Source organism: Ctenocephalides felis, unplaced genomic scaffold, assembly GCF_003426905.1.
Source record: "Ctenocephalides felis isolate EL2017-DRISC unplaced genomic scaffold, ASM342690v1 CF-g0.4_SCAFFOLD_01886, whole genome shotgun sequence".
In the NCBI taxonomy this organism is placed as follows: domain Eukaryota; kingdom Metazoa; phylum Arthropoda; class Insecta; order Siphonaptera; family Pulicidae; genus Ctenocephalides; species Ctenocephalides felis.
This window is the reverse complement of record NW_020538040.1, coordinates 69,368,153-69,390,087: the sequence shown is the minus strand read 5'-3', so window position 1 is coordinate 69,390,087 and position 21,935 is coordinate 69,368,153. Positions and strand designations below refer to the sequence as shown.

Sequence of the window (21,935 nt, the reverse complement as noted above, 5' to 3'; positions counted from 1 at the left end):
ATTAATAAGGTGCCGAATATGCCGAATGCCGAATAGTAACCGAATATTCGGTGCGTGCCTAATAATCATTAAAGTAATATGACCGAAGAACAAAATGACTTGACCTGATTACATGATATGAACAAACAAATTGTAGTTGAAATACGCACTTACTCCATACAAATATAGTTTTAGCCGGACTTTTTAACTGCCCTAAGAATAAATTTATAACATTATACAAATAACTAAAATTACATTTTTTTTAATTTATATTTAGCTTGTAGTATTTTTTAATACAAATATTTTGTAATTCGTGCAAGAGATCGTCTGACTTCAATAATACAAAAAACTATCGATTTATCCATAAATTTTTTGAAAGACAGTTCAACCTTTTTGGATAAAAAGATAAACAATTAACCATTCGATTATTGAAATAACAAATTAGCCAAGTGATGACATCTACTAATTCAAAGTTAGTATTTAATTATTATTGAAACTTGGAATTGATTATGTTGATTAGTTTCTGATGAAGGTCGGTACCGGTTGTCGTTGTCTGAGATAAGGAGACGTTAATAAATTCAAAGTTCTAGCAATTTTTATTAAAGCAAAATGATATTCACCTGCATTATTCACCACTAGTTTAAGTAATACAATTAATCGGTGACAGTTGTTATTATGGGTATCCAGTAATTTAAATCGGATTGCGCCTAGAATCGGATTCATCCTAAATTATTGTATTATTTAGCTCCGTTGCGCTGAAAATATACTTAATGATTATGTGAGCTCATTAATTCTTTTTATGATAAAGTTCACTTTTACATCATGTAAATTTGTAATAAATAGCTGAAATGTCTTCAGTGCGGTATCTTCCTAATGTATCTAATGAAGTAAATTCTTTGGTCCTGTAGACTACTTCATGTATGATTACTTGTATTTGATATGTTATTCTTTCGTTGTGTTGATGCTTAAATATGTATATTGTATAAAAATAGAATTATAAATACTTAAAATGATTGCCTTAGTTGATGTTTTTAATATAATTGATATAGTCATATTTGATTGTATAAAGTAATATTGTGTTATGACTGCATTTAATTTATATTATTTATATTATGCCAAAGGTGATTTTGTATTGATTAAATAATTTGAAATAAATTCAATCAATAACAATTTTACTGTGTAGCTTCTTCTAAAACAAACATATCTAAATTTGTATTTACTTTTGTACATATTAATTTTATTTCAGATTATTGATTATAAAAGTTGAGGTTATGAAAATGTTTAGTTTTTAACAATATTATTATGGATCCATTGGATAACGACTTCGATTCAGATAAAATTGATGGTTCAATTGATGATTTATTGAAGAACTTACCATTAGATGTACCAAAAATGGAGAGTACGGAAAGCTCTATATCAGAAGACATAAAACAAATTTTAACAGAATCTCATTCAAGTGATAAAGATATTCAAAATGTTAGCTTAGAACGAAATTGTTTGGCAAAGAGCTTAGAAGTGACTGAGATACCTAAAACTGAATTATATGAAACTGGAGTACCTTCAATAAGTGATCATTCAGTGAAGTTTTCCGTTACAAAATCACCATTAAATAGCCCTACTCATATATCTAAAGAATTTAGTCCTGAAGTAACATTTGAATTGCAGTTAAGCCCTGAAATAAAATTCAATGTCAGTGAAGTTGATCTTGAAAATGAATCATTGAATGAAGTAGATTTTAGTAATGCTACAAAGTACAATAGAAAATTTCATTCGCTTGTTTGTGCTAATGAGAAAAAAATTGAATTGATTAAAAAAAGCAGATCATTAGATGAAGCAACCATTCCTACAGTTCCAATGTTGAATTTAAAAAGTGTAATGTTAGGTAGGATTACTCATTATCCATTTAAATTATAAATATTACATTCTATTTTTTACAAACTTTAACATTGGTAACATTCCACAATTATTTATTAGATTAAGTTTTTCTCAGAGAAGTTAACTATTTATAGACTTTTAAGTTCAATTTGAAATATCTTATATTAAAATGATAATGATATTTATACATTTAATCTCAACTAATAATACATTTACATATTATATACTGTTAGTATAATTTATGCACTTACTCTGGCCATGGCTGAATTCTAATATATAACTAAAATATATTAGTATAATATATACACCTAAGTCTGTTTTTACACGGAGATTGGTTCCAGAAGAATCCGTGTAAAAAAAAAACGTGTAAAAAAAGACATTGATCTTGTACAAAAATGGGTGATTTGTTCCTAATCTCTAAAACCTATTAAAATTGGTGAAAAACAAGAATTTTTAAGAACAAGAATTAAATTAGTGCTATTCACATTTGCTTTGATCAGTAAAAATTGTTTGTACGCGCTAAAGGGGAATTCACTTAAATCTTTAAGCTAGTGTTCGCAAACTATCGATACTATCGATGGTTTCAGACTTTTTTCTTTCATAAATACTTTTTTGTGACATAAACATACTTCGCAAAAATTTAATTTGACAAAAAAAATTTAGGTACATAAAATTTCAAATCGTGCTAAATGGAATAAATTCATGTAAAAAAATTAAAAATATTCAATTTTCAAACCGTGTTATATCAAAACCGTGTACAAAAAGACCGTGTAAAACAGACTTAGGTGTATTTCATACGTTTATTTTAGTAGACATTGATAATATTAATAATATATATCAAGTTTATTTATATATCTTATTTACATATCAATATAAATTGGTGTGTTTTTTTATAGGTGAAAATAGTAAAGCTGATGAACAAAATGAAAATGAGCGTGTTTTTGAAACTATATCTGTGAAAGATGATATAAATACACCCAAAACTATATCACAATGCCAATACTCTTTCAGCAATGTGGACCCACAAAATTTGGATTTAAACAACAGTGGTTGTGACGGAAATTTGATGCAGTCGCTGCTCAATTCAATTGATACAGGAACAACTTCAACGGAATACAAAGCTTTATGTGAAGAGTTTACTGCAAGAGTAATGCCACAATATTTAATATTTAAATCGCATGTATCATTTTTTTTTATTAAATTGAATAATTGTTTAATATGAGCGTCATAATGTGCAATAAGTATTTTCTTATCCATATATTTATTATCAAATGTCTCTTAAAGATATTACTGTGTTTTTATTTAATATAATACATATTATATTAAAATATAAAATAAATAGATATTCGAAGTTCTGCATATCAGTCAATGTAATTGGAAAGTTTAATGCCGAACATACTATATTTGTTTCATTTTATTTTGTCAAATATTTGTCAACATTTAAGTGTATGTCTTCCAAGTTTGAATACATTATTTGTAAATTTATAAAACTCCAATAATTGGACAAAGGATGATTCTATTCCATTCTATATTAACATTTTTAATGCAAAGAATGACAAATTTGGATACGGTTGTAACAAATATTATTTAAAACATGATCTTGGATAATAGTAATTAAGTTTTTTTTATTTCAAATATTAATTTGAAAAGTATTTTACTTTACTACACACCAATTGAAAAGATCAATTTAGAAATCAAAACATAAGTTTACCATATTTAATGACAACAAAGAAGTATATAAACACATGTGTTACTCAAATGAACTTATACAATGTGCAATTTAAGTAGCAACTCATCTAACATACTGCAAATAAAAAGTATAGTTAGACTGCAGCAGACTTTGGTACAGAGAATTAAGTTTGAGAAATTGTTTGCATTAACTGCTCTTAAAAGTCGACACGATTTTCAAAACCTTGGTTGCATTGTATTTTATTACTAATAATATTTTATAGTTTATTATTTATGATATATATGATTTAATGTAAACACAAAAATACTAATTAAATATGAATTTTTAGCAAAATTTTGATTACCAAAGTGCCTTAAATGAAAAAGATGAGTTTATACAAACATTAACAAAATCTTTACAAGAGTCTATGGAAGTTCAGAAAGAATTAAACAAAGATGTTTCTAATTTGCATAATGAATTGGATCAGTTGAGGACAAAATTGGCAGAAGTAGAAAGAGCTAAAACTTCTTCTAAAGAATCGCCGTCAACTGAAAGTATGGAGGATAAAAAATATAATGAAGATGTAATGAGAGTATTGCAATCGGCACACATAAGTCGTGTGCTTGTTAACAGTGAATTACAAAAATTTGCGAAAGATTTAACTCCAATTCAAAGATTAGAGTTTGATGATATAAAATATAAATTTGAAATTCTTTTAAAACATGAAAAAGATGAGCTAAAACAGGAATATGAAGAACAAATTCGTACTTTACAAGATACTTTAAAAAATGAGAAACAAGAATTAGAAAATGAGGTACTATTGTTTTTATTTAGTTTTTATGTTCAATTAAACCATCAACATCTATAATTTTGTATTCCGAACTAAATATTTCTTTATTGTTCATAATTATCATAATGTTTTTGATCCACAAAACTTTTAAATAAATAAATTAAATAATAGTATTATATGCCCACACATCCAATAGCACATGAATGTAATAAATTTTGTAAATATCTTCTAAATCCTTACAGATAAGTCGATTGCGCCAAGCTTTATGTGAATTCAAAGATTCGGGTACTGATATCTTACAAATAAAGGAACATCTTCAAGAGCAGCATAAGAAAGAAGTGGAAGATCTCAGAACTTATTTTGAAAAAAAATGTGCAGATATGGAAAAACAGTAAGATTATTTGTATTTTGTTCACATTAATTGTATTTGATATTTATTGCTAACTAATATTGCATAATTTTTAGTTATTCTGAGGAAATATTTAGCCAGCAAAGTCAACGTGTATCGGTAGATTCTTCTTTAGATGGAGACATAGGGGATTTATTATACAATCCTGATATTCCTGAGAAATATCAGGGCAATAATGTTATTAGTACACTCGAAAGCGATGAACAAGGTGCTGGTGATGCTGCAAATGCCAACCTGGAAGTAAGTTTAAATAAGGAGTTTTCAATTCATATATACTTATTAATGGCTAGATATTGCATGTTGTTAAATTTACCTTTGATATTTCCAAAGTTACATAAATTATATATTATACAGTCGCTTGCTTGCTTTATACTTTTTGCTTTGTTTTATTATTCTAGTATGATATTTTTATATTAATGATATTATGAATCTTATTGTTTGGTTCACATTAATGATAATTAATGTAAATCCTTATATTAATTTTTTTTTGTTATTTGTAGCCTGCTAAAACACTTGCACAAAATACAAACTTCAACAACAGGCCTGAAAATAATCAAAATTGGGAAGTTTTGCAAAATTCCTTTAATGAAAGTTTAAGTCAAATAACTGGTAGACATGCTTCTCATCTGAAAACTATTGAATTACATTTTATTTGTGAATTAGCAGCTCTTAAATTTAACATGCTTTTGGAACAAGATCCTAAAAAGGTGAGCAAAATCAATATTTTTCTTACTATAATAGAATATATATACATATATATATATATATATATATATATATATATATATATATATATATATATATATTGAAATATGTGAGTTTGGTGTTGATATATATTTTGATGAGTTATTTAGAATCAGGCAGTAACATCAAGTAAAAAAAACTAAAGTAGTTTGAAATACTTTATTTATCCATACGTTTCGGTCTCCATCGAGACCGTCATTCAGTGAAAAAACTAAAAGATTTTATATGATGCAGGAGGAAAATAATATAAAGTTATAGAACTTATATATATATGTATATATATATATATATATATATATATATATATTATAGAATTTTATGATATGAGTGGAACGAATATTAATTGTTTTATATGAACAAAACAGCACTCAGATTTGTTTAACACAACTTTATTTTATGATTACAGACGTTTCGAGACCATGGTGTGTCTCATCTTCAGTGTAATTTCAAAAACAGTTACTTATATACTACACATTCTTTAATAATTCATTTAAATTTCATTTAATTTTTGATATACAAAAAACACCAACTATTCCTTGCAATGCTTGACACAGTACTCCAGTACTTTGGTCCAGTACTGATTGGTCTCGAAACGTCTGTAATCATAAAATAAAGTTGTGTTAAACAAATCTGAGTGCTGTTTTGTTCATATTAAACAATTAATATATATATATATATATATATATATATATATATGTGTGTATATATATATATATATATATATATATGTGTATATATTTCATTTTAGGTTGATGATTTAATTCAAGAAATATTAGATCAAGCAGAACATCAATTACAAGAGCAAGTAGAGACCGTAAGACTGGATATTCTTGGGGTTTTAGAGCAACAATTGAAGGTTAGTTATATAAACACAATAATAACAAAAACTCGGTAATGGAGTGTTCGGTGTCTGTAAATCTTTAGATTAATAACTGGCACTTACATTTTTTTTTTTAACATATTTTACATTCGTTATCTATCATAAGAAAATATTTTTTCACAGAACCCTGGTTACCGAACATTCTATTGAAAGTTCACATTTCTTTGATTTTAATCCAAGTGTTTTTTGTCAAGAAATTTGTTCTTATATTTGATGAAAGTTATCTTATCTTTAACACTTTACTTCCAATAACACTATTCTTTACATTTTGAATCAGAATATTATCCTTGATTCTTATTTAGATTTAAAAGGAAATATATGCAATGTAAAAATTTATGCAATTCGATTTTTCATTATTTTATTCTTAGAAACATTTTGACTTATAATTTTTTCTCATTAAGAACAAGGAAACATACAACATAATTTCAAAAACATATATTATAGATTAAGTGTCGCTGTATCTTACATTCAAGATTTGTTTCTACCTTAGATTTTTTTTCGTCGAAATTTTAAAATTATTTAAAGTATGTTCAGATAGTAACAAATATTACAAAATAAAATTCTATTCGTTGAAGCCGTTTTTACGAAAATCGCCGTCATGGTGGTTAGAAAAGTTTCGCGCAATAATTTTTTTAAATTATTTTTTTAAATTATTACAGCGATGCTCACATATCTGTAACATTTTGAAATTAGTGTTCGGCGTTTTTTCTGCGAAATTATGGTTTACAAAACATTTCCTTCACATTCTGTTCTCAGAGTACAGTTCTCAAATAAGAAAATAATAATAATAAATCGTTCGATCTGCTTAATAACGAGAATCGTCGAAAAGTTGAAAGTATAATACGTGATTTTATGTTGTAGCAATTGATCCAAGTGTGATACGGAGTTTAGTGAAGGATTTTTTTTAAGATAGGGTACTTCCTAGCATCTTCAGCTCTGGAATCGATTTTTTTTTTTAAATATATCTGTGCGCCCGAAGTCGAACTAACTTCCCGTAGGGTAAGTTGTAGTAATCGTCTAAAATCGAAAATGAAAATTTTTGCATATCTTCGCGTTGCAGAGATTTCTGATCATTTTGGCATACCTTAAAAAAAATTGATCTGTGTGTGTTTCGATATAAAATTTCGTCGACGATTTCGGGAATACGGTTCAACCGATTTGAATGATTCAAAAAGCATTCGATTACTATTGATATAAGGAGACGTTTTTGGACAAGGCAGATCCAACCGTTTTGGGAATACGGGGCAAAAAGTGCCAAAAATTTTAATTCAGTTCTTAAGAGAACGGACATTTTTCAAAAATGTCAAAATTCTCAAAAATAAAATTTATTCAGTTTAAAAAAATGAATCTTTATTAAAAAGTTACAGCCATTTGACTTAAGGCACAATGCCATACACCACTAGTTAATAATAATTTTAAATAAAAATATATTGATGTAATTTTCATGAATTATATTTTTAACTTCCCGAAGGAGAAGTTTATGTTTTCATAAAAAAATCCGATTCGCTAATTTTATGTTTTTTTTGATTCTCCGATTTCAAAAATTTAAAAGCCATTCGATGTATCTCGATGAGGACTATCGTTTGTCAGTTTTGCGCTACGATCGGCCGAGCCGTTTCTTTGTAAATCGCTGAAAAGTGAAAAAGTTTTCGTCCACGTTATAGCCCGCAATTCTGAATCGATTTTGAAAATTCAAAAACCGTTCGAAAGATTTTAATTGGAAATCGTGCTGATTAGTTTTTGGTAGAGATCGGTCGGTCCGTTTTCTTGTAATAAAGTGTTAAAAAAATTTTTTTCGACTATTTTTATTATTATTTTTTTGACGATAGACACCATAGTCTTCTAGATCATACTAAAATATTACGGCCCTACGACAACTCGTTAAACTTTAAAAATTCGTCAAAGTTTACAAAAATTGATATCGTTTTTGTTGGCATTCGTCAAATTTAGACCTTTCATCGACGTTTTCTCAAAAACGCCTGAACTGATTTCAGAAATTTAAAAGCCATTTGATGTATGATATATACCATATACCTATGTATATATTCGTATTCTCTATGAGGCCTATCTTTGCCTGGCGACGATCTGCCAAACCGTTTCTTTGTCATTTGGAAAAAATTGTTAAACGTTTCGTCCACATTTAAGCTCATACTACCTAATCGATTTTGAAAAATCATAAACTGTTTGAAAGATATTAGTTGGGCATGACACTGATTAGTTTCAGGTGAAAATCTACCGAGCCACTTTCTTGTAATTAACTGTTGAAAAAAAAAATTAAGCCGATTTTTATGGAACTTTTTTTAGCGATATACGATATCATTGTCTTATAGAGCTTACTGAAATATTACGGCCTTACGACAAGTAGTTTGATTTTAAAAATTCATCAAAGTTTGAGAAAATGAGTAGTTTTTTTGACGTTTGTTAAAATTAAAATTAGACGATTTATTTGGTATAACGATAGAATACTTGGTCTTAATGAACATACTAAACCATTAAAGTTCTATGGAAACTGGTTCAATTATAAAAATTATTGATTTTTGAAAATTTGCTTTTTTATCGGGAAGTTTATGCAACATGCTTCAAGGCAAAATACCAATACCAACTATTTTATATTGAATGTTTCCAATAATATTTTGTTTTCAGTTGCACAGATTTTATTGTAAATCTGTCAATTTCTTTCTTCAACTCTTGCATTACTTTATCTTTATACAAGATAACTTGTAATCTTAGTAATATTCTGACCTATGATCTTGGTATATTAGTACGCATTTGCGATTATCTAGAATTCCGAAATAATACGTAAACTAATATCCTCAAATGCAGTTTTGCAATATATTTTTAGCAGTTTCGTATATCTTGACAAACTGGTAATAATGTAGTGAAAACTATTTTCGACATTAAAACTGGTAATAAAGTTAAATAGATTAAATTTAAATAACTAAGTTAAATAAATTTAGTATTTTAATATAGATATGAAAAACATCAAATATAATTAAAGGTCAATAAATAATAATATTTGTTGTAAAATTTCTATAACTTTGTGCTGAAAGTTTGTTCAACAATTTTATGATTATCTGTCATCTTCTTCTTTGTTCAAATATCATTATAAATTATTATTAATGAACAGTACATATTACTTATTAAATGTTTCATATTCATTTTGTTTTATTCAAATAAAATAATATTTCACAAATATTGTTTTATTTTTAAATGTATTTTGAAAAATTCTAAAAATTTGCCGTCAGATCGACTTAAATTTTAAGTTATTCAGAAGATTCATAAACATAAAAAACATAAATTTCATGGTGCATTTTTTACAAAGATAACACGGTAAACAATCTTGATCTTGTATTTTGTCTGAAATATTCATCAGCATAATTGGAATAATTATTTATTTAATTTTTCTCTTGTCAAATTGCAAGGTCTCGTAAACTAAACAACCGTGCTCACAACCAAAACAAATAACAACGAAAAAAAAACTTGTGTTATGGATTTTCAAAATTGCGGTTTTTCTCTCAATTGCAACGTTTCAAGTCTCAAACAAGAATCAAGTTGATAGCTATTTATACATCCTTTTCCTTCTACTTTCTACAAAAATATTGTTGTTAAAAAAATCTTAATTTTACTTGCGGTTTTTCAAATAGAGCTTTTGGCCGTGGTGGAGCTTTTTAACCTCGGACCTTTGGGCCTTGCTATACCCTACATATTTATAACCTTTTTCATTTATTACATGTACTTGTATTTTATGCTTTCAATATTCTTTAATGGGGCTTGAAAAATGAAACTATTGCTTTAGCATTTGTCCAAAATAAAAGTGAATAAAAGAGTTGTGTGTATTAAATATTGAAAGTGAATAATAAAACGATTAAGAAAACTTGATGAACAAACACCACTAATCTAGAAGCAATCTGTTTGACAAACTTATAACTAACTAATATCTTATATTAGATAAGTTGTTTTCGATTATCACATTAGATAAACTAATTTGAAAGAATATTTTGCAAATTTTAAATTGATATAAAATTTAACAACTACCTCATGACTATATTTAATTTCAATAATTATATGAAATTGTTTTTTGTATATTGCATTACTTAAATTATTTACTTTAAATATTGTTATTTTCTTAATGAAACGGTAATAATTTCTTAATAGTTTTGACAGGATGCTACAAATAGAGCTTTGCTTTATAATTTATATGTATGTATATCAAAACGCATAATATAACTATTTTTATAATAATATTTAGTATGTTTAAAATGTTGGTATATACAAATTTTGCGCCTAGTAAACATATAAACAACTAGTGCGGTGTGTGGCCTCGTGGCTTAAGGCAAATTGCTGGAACTTCCAGTATCGTAACGAAATGTTCGAGGAATACTGAATGTTTTCAAATAGATTATTAAAAGTATTGTAACATTGTCTAATATTTATAAGAATTATATAAACTGAATTGCAAAATTGAAATTATTTGTTTAAAGTATATTAGAACTATAGTCAGAATTAAAAATAAAATCTGAATTTTTTTCGATATACAAAAAATTAAAAAAAAAAAAAATTAAAAAAAGTTGAAACAAAATTTTTTCTTTCCAAAATCAATTATTTTGTCAAGACAAGCAGAAAGTTCTTTGAATCAATTAAATCGGACGCTAAGCGTTCTCTCAAAAACTGCCATTTTTTGTAAATTTAGCTCATATCTTCGAAATGGCTGGGCCTGCCTTTGCCACTAATAACCACTTCTCCCAATCATTATTAATTGAATGTTTTTTAGATCATTCAAGTCGGATGCTCCGTTCTCTCAAAAACTCGATTTCTATTTTCTGCACTCTTTGCTCTTTATCTCCGTAACTGCTGAACCTGCCTTTGCCAAATACTAATCAGCACATCTTCTTATCAATAGGAATCGAATTTTTTTTGAACCATTCAAATCGGTTGAACCGTACGCCCGAAAACGTGAACGAAAAATTGTATCCATACATACATACACACATACACACATCCATTTTTTCTGAGGTATGCCAAAATGTTCAGAAACCTTCAAAACGTCGAGAAATGTAATAATATTCAATTTCGATTTTCGACCCATTACAATAACTTACCCTACGGGAAGTTAAAAATATGTAAACGTTTTGTCGACAAGTTTCTATGAAAAGTTTTTTGAAACAGTATCTTCTCTATATATTTATAAAAAGTTAACGTGCTTTGACGGATGCTACGATATTTCGGTGACTCAGTAAATAAATGAATTCAAATAAAGCTTACTTTTTGATTTTCGGTGCTTACTCTGTCAGTTTGTTAATTTCGCTATATACATAGTGATGATATTGTGTCATAGAAAAAATGCATTAATTTTAGATGCTTGAACATGCTACTAAGGATTGTTTATTAATTTGTGGCAGTAGCCGAATGATTTATTAATCTATCCCTAGTACTATAGAGATATGTGAGTTTTGAGACGGCACTATTAATAGACGTGAATGATTCTAATATTAGAGACAGTTGTGTGTCTTAGCGCTAGGGCAACATAATGTGATGTGTTGCATCTCCAGTAACAAACACTGAATCCTCTGTTGATATAATTCTGCATATAAAACCAATATTTCTGTGTTAAATTACAATTATTTAAATTACCATAGTGTGCAAAAAACTTTTATTGAGGAGAATATAGTTATAGTAATTAATTTAAAAACTCAATTACTTTTTATGTTAATATTATAAAAGCGGTATACAATCAAGTATGTTTGAATCTATCAATTGTTTTGAACATGTGTTTCATTCTTCGCATATGTGTTTATATTTGAGAGTTCGTGAGTTTGTTCATCTACAAGTACACGTGCAAAACTGCATTTAATACATTTTTTGTAATATATCATGATATTGCGTTCTGTTTATGACTGGTAAATCTGTTCATAAAAAGAAAAGTGTAAGTGTATTGTGATGATCAATGAACACTGTTACATTAAATTAAAAGTTGAATAATAATAATAATATGTGTGTGTGTTTCAAGATAAATATAAAATTGTTATCATATAGATACATGTTTTTAATATTTTTGCCAAAATCTTAATCGTTTATTTTACTTTTTTTTATTTGACACGAAATTTGAAAGAAGTATTTATGTGTTCGTGTGTTTTGCCTAATTTGAAAAAATCTTATTATTGAGTTGACCCGCCTTGATGAATCTTTCGTGTCGTTTCTTTGTAAAATAAACTGGTAAATGTATTAAATTAAATACTATTTCAATTTTCCAAAATGTTTTAATGAAAACTGTTCTAAATTTTCAACAAAAAAAAAATCGAAATTGAAATTAATGATTTTATTTTAAAACTTTAACTGCTTGAAATATCGATTTATTTAAATATATTATTTGTTAATTATTTATAAAATCTTATTTATGATGAACATATGAATAACACATACGAAGTTAGAGAGGAAGAGATGTACTAACTACAACAGTAAACGAATCTACTTGAAGTTTTTCGTATTTCACAGAACAACATTATGCATATATATATATATATATATATATATATATAAAATTATTTACATTATTAAATTATTTTATAAATAAACTACAGTCCTTTGTTTTGTAATATGAAAATGGATCAACCTTGACTAGAACTTTTTTATGTCAACTCTGTCTACAAGCATACAAAAATAAAATTCGAACGTTGTTCTTGAGATATATTCATTAATTGAATATACCTGAAGAATAAAATGTCAAACCAATATTTGTACTGCTAAGAAAAAAATGCATCAATGCTTTGAACTAAACTAACTTTTTAGTCTTGCGCATTTAATAACTTTGATTGATTAGATACTATACTTTAAGAATAATAAAATAATATGTTCTTAATACAAAAGAAAGCTGGAGAGTTTCATGGAAATTTCAGTAAGTCTCTGCTTTTTAGTATCGAACTTTTAGAAAAGACATGAAGTATTTGATCGCGGTACAAAAGGACAAGAATGCAAGAGTTAACTTGTCTCCAGTGCAACCGCGCAAATCTATCTTTTTTGTTACTTACTGTTACCAAAATAGTTTCGCACTTTTTGTGATATATAGATTTACCAAGGCCGCCATGAAATGAATTTTACAATTTCTGCTCTTTAATATATAATATTTCATACATAAGATAGTTGAGTATTGCATTTGTATGTGTTATGTCGAGTTTCGAACAAGGAATCCAATAAGTAATGAAAATCCTTAAAAATACTTACTGCGACCTTGTTCGAAGCTTAACACAATATATATATATATATATATATATATATATATATATATATATATATATATCCAGTGCTGGATTTACAGTAGGGGCAGTCGGGGCTACTGCCCAGGGCGGCAAATTTTCGGGGGCGGCAAAATTTGGATAGTGAGAAGAAAATTCTTTACCATATAATTAACTCATTTTTTTAATAACATTTTTAATTTCAAGAAATACAATTAACAAAACATTATACGAATGCAATGCAAAATTTGGCAATTTGAAATAATTCTAATATAATCTAATAAGTCTAATATAAAGATTCGTAAGTGAGTTGAAAGTTTAAGAAAAATAAAATCAGATCTCGAGCCCTCTTAAGATGACGAATTTGTGCACTTCCAAGCTCAAAGCGCCGAAAAAAATTAAATTAGTGACCCATAATGGCATTGTGCTTTAGGGCAAGTTACTGAAACTTTCCGTACTGAAAATTACATTTTATAAAAAGCTTTAAAAATTTTTGAAAAATGATAAAAATTGAATTTAAAAAAACTTTTTTTTTTATATTCCGAAATTTTTTGAAAATTATTAAGTTTCATTTATTAAACTTATTAAAATTAAATTTTATTTGAATAATTTGATTTCTATTGATAGCGAGACGTGCGATTAGTTATTGGCGAAGACGGGTCCAACTGTTTCGGAAATACGGGCCAAAATGCCAAAAATAATAATTCATTTTTTGAGAAACGAAACGTCCAATATCATTAAAAGAAATTTACATATATAGACAAAATGGAGGACTGATTAAATTTGTGGGAGGCAGGTGTAGCGGTTTCAGTGATCCAATAAAAAAATTTGAAAGAGAAACATTTGGCGGTCAAAAATGATCATTAGCCATATGCACATCAAATTATCAGATATTTTAATAATATAAATTTTGTTTACATTTCTATGGGTTCTGTAAAGTTATTTATCTGTTATTCTGCGAGGCGGCGCTTACGCGCTTCTTTATTTTGCCTGTACGCAGCTAAAGCAGGCCGTACGCTTTAATTTTTTTTTTTAAATTCTAATTTTTGGTACGGTTTCAGCAATTTATCTTGAGGCACGATGCCAAGCACCACTATTTACACTATGTAATGCGTAATAAATTTTCTGCAATCAAATAGTTATTTTAATTTTTGAAAAATGATATATATAAAAACTATTTTAAGTAAAAATTTAGGGAAGGGGCGGCATTTTTGTCAGTGCCCCAGGGCGTCAAATTTCTAAATCCGGCCCTGTATATATCTGTGTGTGTGCGTACAAATATGTTTAAAACATAAATTGAAGGTTTTAAAATTAGCATATATAGTAATTTAAATTATCAATTTTAAGTTGTAGTTTTGTTGCATATGTGTTAATCACATATTGACATTTTTGAGTAGATATTGTCATTACAATTAGATTATTTCAATGTATTCGGCGATTTTTATTATTTTTTATAAGTATAGTAAATTAATTGATGATCGTGCTATCGAAGTCCTAACCCTCCTAACCATATACTCATAGTTTATTACGCTATAACACTTTTGAGAAGTTCAGGAGTTCTGATCTGATTAAGGACCATATTAACGCTGAAGCGTTAAACAATCAAAATTCAGAAGTTTTGCAATAGACTATGTTGGCATACCTATTATGCATGCCCAAAAATATGAATTCACGGTACGAAACATACGAAACGTCCGATATGTTAACATCTTTAGCAACTTTTCTGTGCAATTCGAAGATTTCAAAAACTATTTTGATTATATCTTTTTTTGTTAATGTGTTAACTCTTGGCCATCTTAAGAGTTTTTTCCATTTTTATATTTTTTACGCACAATTTGAGCAAATAAAGAAACAAAAGGCAGCACCAGGGACCTGCCGAATATACAGTGGTACCCCGCATTACGAGCTTAATTCATTTCGTTACTACGCATGTCGAATTGCTCGTATAACGAAGCAATATTCTTCATATAAATACATTGAAATGCCATTAATTCGTTTCAGCACAGTATTTGTTTTGAAAATAAAAATAAATGAAACTGCTAAGATCAAATGCATTTTCTGCAGAAAAATATCAAATTACTAAGTAAAAAATGACCATATTATTATAATAATAGTTATTGGGTTTAAAAAAAAACTATCTAATGAGCATTTTTTTTCTTCAACTGATTATAGTATTGCGAAAATGAGTTTGACATGTTTCGACACAATTCTGATGCTCGACCAGTTGTATCTTTTTCGGGGTGATTTTTATCCACAAACTTTTCAACGAAATGCGCAACATTAATATTAATGAATTCAAATTTTTATCTTTAAAATCATTTAATTTAAATATTTGTATGATAGTTGAAGGCGACTTCACATACGAAAATCCTTGTTTCAATAGATATTAGATGAGCATGTTTCATCCGCACCCTCATTAGTTAACATTATGCCTCTCACTCGCGCCTATCTCGAATTTTGCTTGTATGGCATATAGATATATATATATATATATATATATATATATATATATATGTGTGTGTGTGTGCGTGTGTTTAAATGTGTGTTAATTAATATCGTGACGAGGGCAAATTAAATCAATTAAAATTTCCTATAAAATTGATATGAGTATGTAATTTGGAAAATACTAAATAGTTTTGTAAGAGTAGATTATTAAATAAGTCTAATATGTTTGAATCCATTTACGTAATTATCTATTAAGGTTGATTAAATTTTTAAAAAATAATTGCTTAAACATTATTATTTTGAAGCTCAATTAAACTATTTATAACAAGTAAATTATAAACCTGGCTAATTTTTATTTTTGCTATACTATTTGAAATTACTAGTTTTATATTTATTGTGAGAGTTTATGTAAATGCGTGATTTTGTTATGTTTTATTTAGACGTTACAACAGAATTTGTCATCGGGAAATGAAGCACAGGTAGTCGATGAGATGACGCAAATAAAAGATAAAAAATCTGAGGACCCGCAGATAGAAATCATGAAACTTAAAACATCTCACCAGAATGAGGTATAGTTTTCAAACTAGGTTTAAATATATCGCTGTATTTGCTAATTAACTTTTTGTAAAAGTTAATTTGCATGCATTTATATGATACATTTGCAGATACTAAAATTGAGGAATGATCATGAAAAACAACTCAATAGAAAATTGCAAAGAAATACAACATTTGATAAAAATAGGGACTTAGGGGAAGTGTTTAAGGAAAGGTTAGTAAAAAATGTTTTCAGTAATTGATAATTGTTATTTTTATTTCTTAATGTTTGCTGTATGTTGTATAGAAATAGCTTACGGAAGGTTAATCGTACGTTGCACTTATTAATAACTGAATTGATAAGCTATGTCAGCGATTGCGAAACTGAAATTAATAATGCATTTTGGAGCAAATTGGAAAATTTGGAACAAATCTGTGACAACACGTATGTATAATTATAATTAAAATTAATCTAAATAAATATTTTTTATATTAATTACAATTAATTTAAACTGGTTTATACAGATAATTAATCAATTATTGTATATAAATAAAAATACGTTATTTATAGAGTTGATGAATCTATCCAAAATGCTACAATATCGTCTGATTTAAATCAATCTTGTATTACAAAAGTTGGTGAAAGACATGTTCATTTTGCTCCTGACATTAGCCAATTTCTGGATCAATTAAAAGATGATTCAATTCTTCAAAATTTGGAGCTTGAAAAAAGCGTGACTGTTGATTTGAAAACGGAGCTCAACAATTGTTTAGATCGTCTAAAATCGGAAGCATCTGCTTTACTACAGTTGACAAACACTACCAAAGCAGTTGATCATAATATTTCTTGTAATATTAACGATGAGAAAATTATGCATTTGAAAAATTTGGATGGCATTTTATCTCATGTAGAGGAACTTGAAAAGGAGAAACAGGAGATAATCGCTAAATTGATCGAGGTCCAAGGAGAACGTGATGATTTGAAAGTGCAACTTGCAACGGCAACCAGCAAAAATGAAATTATATCTGAAGGGTATAGTTATTTGGATTTTTTGTTATTGCGGTATTAGTTTCTTTATTATTTAACATCTGTTATTATTTTTATGTGTTATTATATCTCGGATGCTGCTAGTGAATACGATTCTATCTTTGTCCGGTATAATTTAATATTCTTATTCGTGATGAACATGAATTAGAGGAAAAATAACCGTGAGATTTATAGTGTATTCTCCTATAGTAATAATACCCTTTAATAGTTAAGTCATAAATTTAAAATTGGAATATGACCAAGTGTTTTAACAATATATCTAATTTAGCTTGAAGTTTAAACTTTAATATGGGTATGATCCTTTTTCTAGTTATTTGATTATTTTAGGTATGGAGGACATTCACCTATTCGTAATCTTCTTGTTAAACAATCAACATTTGCAGAGTTACGGCAAAGAGCAACGTTGTTATTGAGTTCGCCAATGAAAGAATCTTCAGGTTAATAAACGCATATACAACATATATGTGTGTATGATAATTTATATATATATATATATATATATATATATATATATATATATGATATTATTTTTCTGAACTAAATTTTTCCGAACCTGGAAAACTTAAACTATATTATACATATACATTTATATGTGTGTGTGTATTTCTCACGAATTTTATGGGTTTTTTGTGTGGGACTGAGTTGAATGAAGAACGGATTTAATTAAAACAAATTATTTGAGAAAGACGTCAAAATTAAAGAAAAAAGTTTTTTTGTGGTAGAATATGCTGGTCTTGTTTCTGGTAAAACACATTGTCTGTAAGTCATATTGGTAATTGCTAAACCAGATTCACGGCGACTACCTTATAAGTTTTATTACATAGTACGCATTCATAATGTATCCACTCCAATACAGATTAAAAATTTTTGATAGTGGGCATAAATAAAACGATCGACTTACTTTCATTTGTGTTAATATTTTCAACGATGTCCATTTACAAAACTTACTGTTAATTTTTTATCAAAATACGTGCTTTCTGATCTTTTTTCTATATTGCTCAAACCGTTTTTTTTTTTTTGAAATGTTACCGTTTCTACGCAATTTATGTCCCTGAAATAATTAAATACCGAATTAATTTTATAAAATTGAATACAAAATAAACTTATTTACAGATATGGTAAATACACCGCTACTACAACTGTTCGAGGATCTTTGCCGTGAAGGAGATCGTATGTATGAGGAATCCACGCAGGATAGGGAAGACTTGCAGTTGCAGGTGAATACAGTTTTTTTATTCAGTATTCTGCACGCAAGGGCTTTTTACTAAAACTTATTGGTATTTTGTGGTTATTTAGCATGTTTTGTGTAACAAAAAATTCCTCATACTATGAAGCGTTATACATTGGTGTCTCAGCGACATTGATAAAGATTTATATTTTCAAAAGTAATTTATTATTATATTAAGTAAATTCTCGGGATAACATTTTATGGTATGCTTTTAAGATTGAAGCAGCAGACAAACAGTTGCGCTCAACGCGCCAATTTCTAGAAGACCAAGCAGCTGAACGAGAGCAGGAAAGAGATGATTTTACCCGTGAAATTAGTGAACTGAAGGCCAAGCTTAAAGATCGCGATAAAGAGAGGCATGTACATGGAACAGCACTTAAGGAGGTATGGAAAAGCAACAATATATTATATAAACTTAAGTTATTAGTATTATTCCAATATATTTGGTTTCGGTTTTAAATTGGCTTCATTGTTAAATAAATGTTTTACTTATATCTTCGTGTAAGTACATATTTTATGTTTAAAATGAAATTGGTATAAGCGCTTATAAATCATTTTTCTCTGATGTAGTTTTTCAGAATTGCTATTTAATATATTTAAAAATGTTGCGACTTTTAAAAACAATTAGTATCAAATATTTGTGTCAATATGTTGAAAGTAATTGCGTTTAACTAATAAATGACGATTTATTTATTTTATCTTGAATATTATTTAACAATGCTGTTTTTTATAAAATAAATAATTTAAGCAGTTCGACGTTGCGATTTGATAAAATTTGTGATTGTGTATATTATTTTGATTTCGAAAACTTGCTCGGAAAAGAATTGAATAGTTTGTATATGCTATAACTATTAGCCTCATATCACTCCATCCGGCAATAATATGTGCTGCCAAGCTAAACTATATTGGAGATATTACTGCCGATTGGTGCGATAAAATTTCAAGTGATTCACAAAGTGTCACAACATTTTCATGCTTTTATGTAGTTTTTAATAACCTGCACTGTTCGAAGCACAATTAGTTAATTATCTTGCCAAATATGACTTTTTTCTGATGTGAGATGAAAGATCTACAAAGAACGATTTAATAAATTTAAATTATTTTATAAAAATATGTACACACATTATGAAAAAGTCATTAGCAAAAAATTGTATATTGTCACTAATGTAAAATTAATTTTATTTTTGTATACTCTTCGCACCTGATTCACATATGATTTCTACGTTGGGGGCACTTTCTCTATCAAAATGAAAATCTAATTTCTAAAACATTTTGCTGCACACCTGTTCTAAAATTGTCACCTCTCTCTATTAGCAGGATCACAATGTAGTTGAAAGAAAAGTGAGTTTTCACCCTTAATTTTATTGTAGATGATTATTAGTTCTAACATTATGTAGTTGTAGTGGATGGGGACAATATGTAATTTAGATTGAAGTGAAACTTCTATTTTAATTTGTTTTATTTTGGATCGGAGTAATATATCGACTATGAGTATACGCGTAACTTAAGTAACCGATCATTTAAAAGCTATGGAAGTTACACTTCAAAATATACTTTTTGCAAAATCAGAACACGATTAAATTTTTGAAGTCTTTAAATAAATGATAATATTCATATTTTAATATTTACTTATCAAATACATATTATTATTATTTGCAGATAATATTTGATGATATTTACATATAATTACCTAGCTTGATTTATATTCTTTGCAATCATACATTGATCTATTAATTTCAATAATAATAGTTGTTGTTTGTTTTACCGCCAGTGGCGACAGAAGGCAAAATAAATTAATTTAAAATTTTATAAGCCTTTCTATTACAATTTTGAATAGTGATTACTATTAGAAACTTTAGTTATCAAATAAATAACGAGGAAAAAAACCTAACCAAACGGTTTTCTGATAGCCGAAAATATGTTTGTGGTTCTGACTGTTTGCAATTAACGTTTATCATATTATGATATGTTATAATTAATTGATACTTGATACCTTTAACAATTTGAGCCTGGAGTCGGTCGCAAGGACCGACAATCAACTTTCCGTTTGGTCGACGTCGGTTCCTTGGGACCGACAGTCAACTGACCGGCATTGGGCCCGAGTACCAGCACTAAAATCTGTTTTAACTTGGCAGTTTGATCGACAGTATTAAAGTTAAAATGTAAAATTAGTCTTAATGAAATGTGGATAAATATAATTTTAATGAAATTTATTGAAACATTTTAATCAAAAATGTGGTACGTGGTAAATTTTGCTTACCATTCGTCACTGCCGGCAGAGCGGAAAGGTCAGCAAATTCGCGGCCGGACTCAACATGTTAATGATATTATCAATTTCATCCACTTTTTTTAAACTATAAGACAATAAATCCTCAAGTATTATATAAGCATTCAACAGAGTCTGAGCTATAATCAAAAGTTTCAATTATTTCTGGAAAAAATATCAGATTTACTTATATTAAAACTAATCATTATCTCCATTATTAATATTTTTGTAAGATAGTGTAATTTTTTTAAACTGAAGCAACGGCATGAATATAATTCACATATTAATAACTTTGCGAACAAGTAGTTTGTCCTATTTCTGTGTATCGTTTTCAGAAAATATTTGCTTATATAATACTTGAACGATCAAATGATAAATTTGAGTGACATCATTCGGGAACTAGAAAACCAATTGGAAGCTAAATCTTTAAACGAAAAAAATCATGAAAAACAAATATCAGATCTGCATAACGTGAATGAAGAACAGAACAAAAAGTACGAGTCGCTTGCCAAGGAATTTACTACGCGCAACACCAATCTGATGTTCAGACATTGAATGAGAAAATTTCTAACTTAGAAGATCAGTTACATAATCATAGACAGACTACAGAAAACACCACGGCCATTCTCGAGGTGAAAAAACAGGTGACATATATTTTCGTAATACATGCCATTACTTAATTAATTTAGATATATTGGTCCAAAATTTAAAAGATATTTTATAAATCAAAAATATGATTCTAATTTTACCTAATAATAAGCTACACAAGGGTTTAAGCGCATACTACTTTTTCAATAGATGCGCATAGAATTTTGTTTTGACTACAATGTTTAGTTTTG

The 21,935-nt window shown here is 27.7% G+C and overlaps 1 protein-coding gene across 1 annotated transcript in view; it reads left to right on the top strand.

Moving 5' to 3' along the window:
• Positions 1 to 1,003: 1,003 nt before the first annotated feature.
• LOC113375276 (sporulation-specific protein 15-like) overlaps positions 1,004 to 21,935 on the top strand; it is a 32,258-nt gene continuing 11,326 nt past the window's right edge. The window contains 18 exon segments of the mRNA XM_026615218.1: positions 1,004 to 1,100; positions 1,226 to 1,861; positions 2,751 to 3,001; positions 3,873 to 4,337; positions 4,556 to 4,704; positions 4,779 to 4,962; positions 5,223 to 5,429; positions 6,215 to 6,322; positions 16,461 to 16,589; positions 16,686 to 16,789; positions 16,862 to 16,999; positions 17,126 to 17,587; positions 17,930 to 18,039; positions 18,716 to 18,819; positions 19,047 to 19,214; positions 20,148 to 20,171; positions 21,451 to 21,616; positions 21,619 to 21,740. Coding sequence (XP_026471003.1) covers positions 1,282 to 1,861; positions 2,751 to 3,001; positions 3,873 to 4,337; positions 4,556 to 4,704; positions 4,779 to 4,962; positions 5,223 to 5,429; positions 6,215 to 6,322; positions 16,461 to 16,589; positions 16,686 to 16,789; positions 16,862 to 16,999; positions 17,126 to 17,587; positions 17,930 to 18,039; positions 18,716 to 18,819; positions 19,047 to 19,214; positions 20,148 to 20,171; positions 21,451 to 21,616; positions 21,619 to 21,740 — 3,471 coding nt within the window. The 5' untranslated portion in view covers positions 1,004 to 1,100; positions 1,226 to 1,281.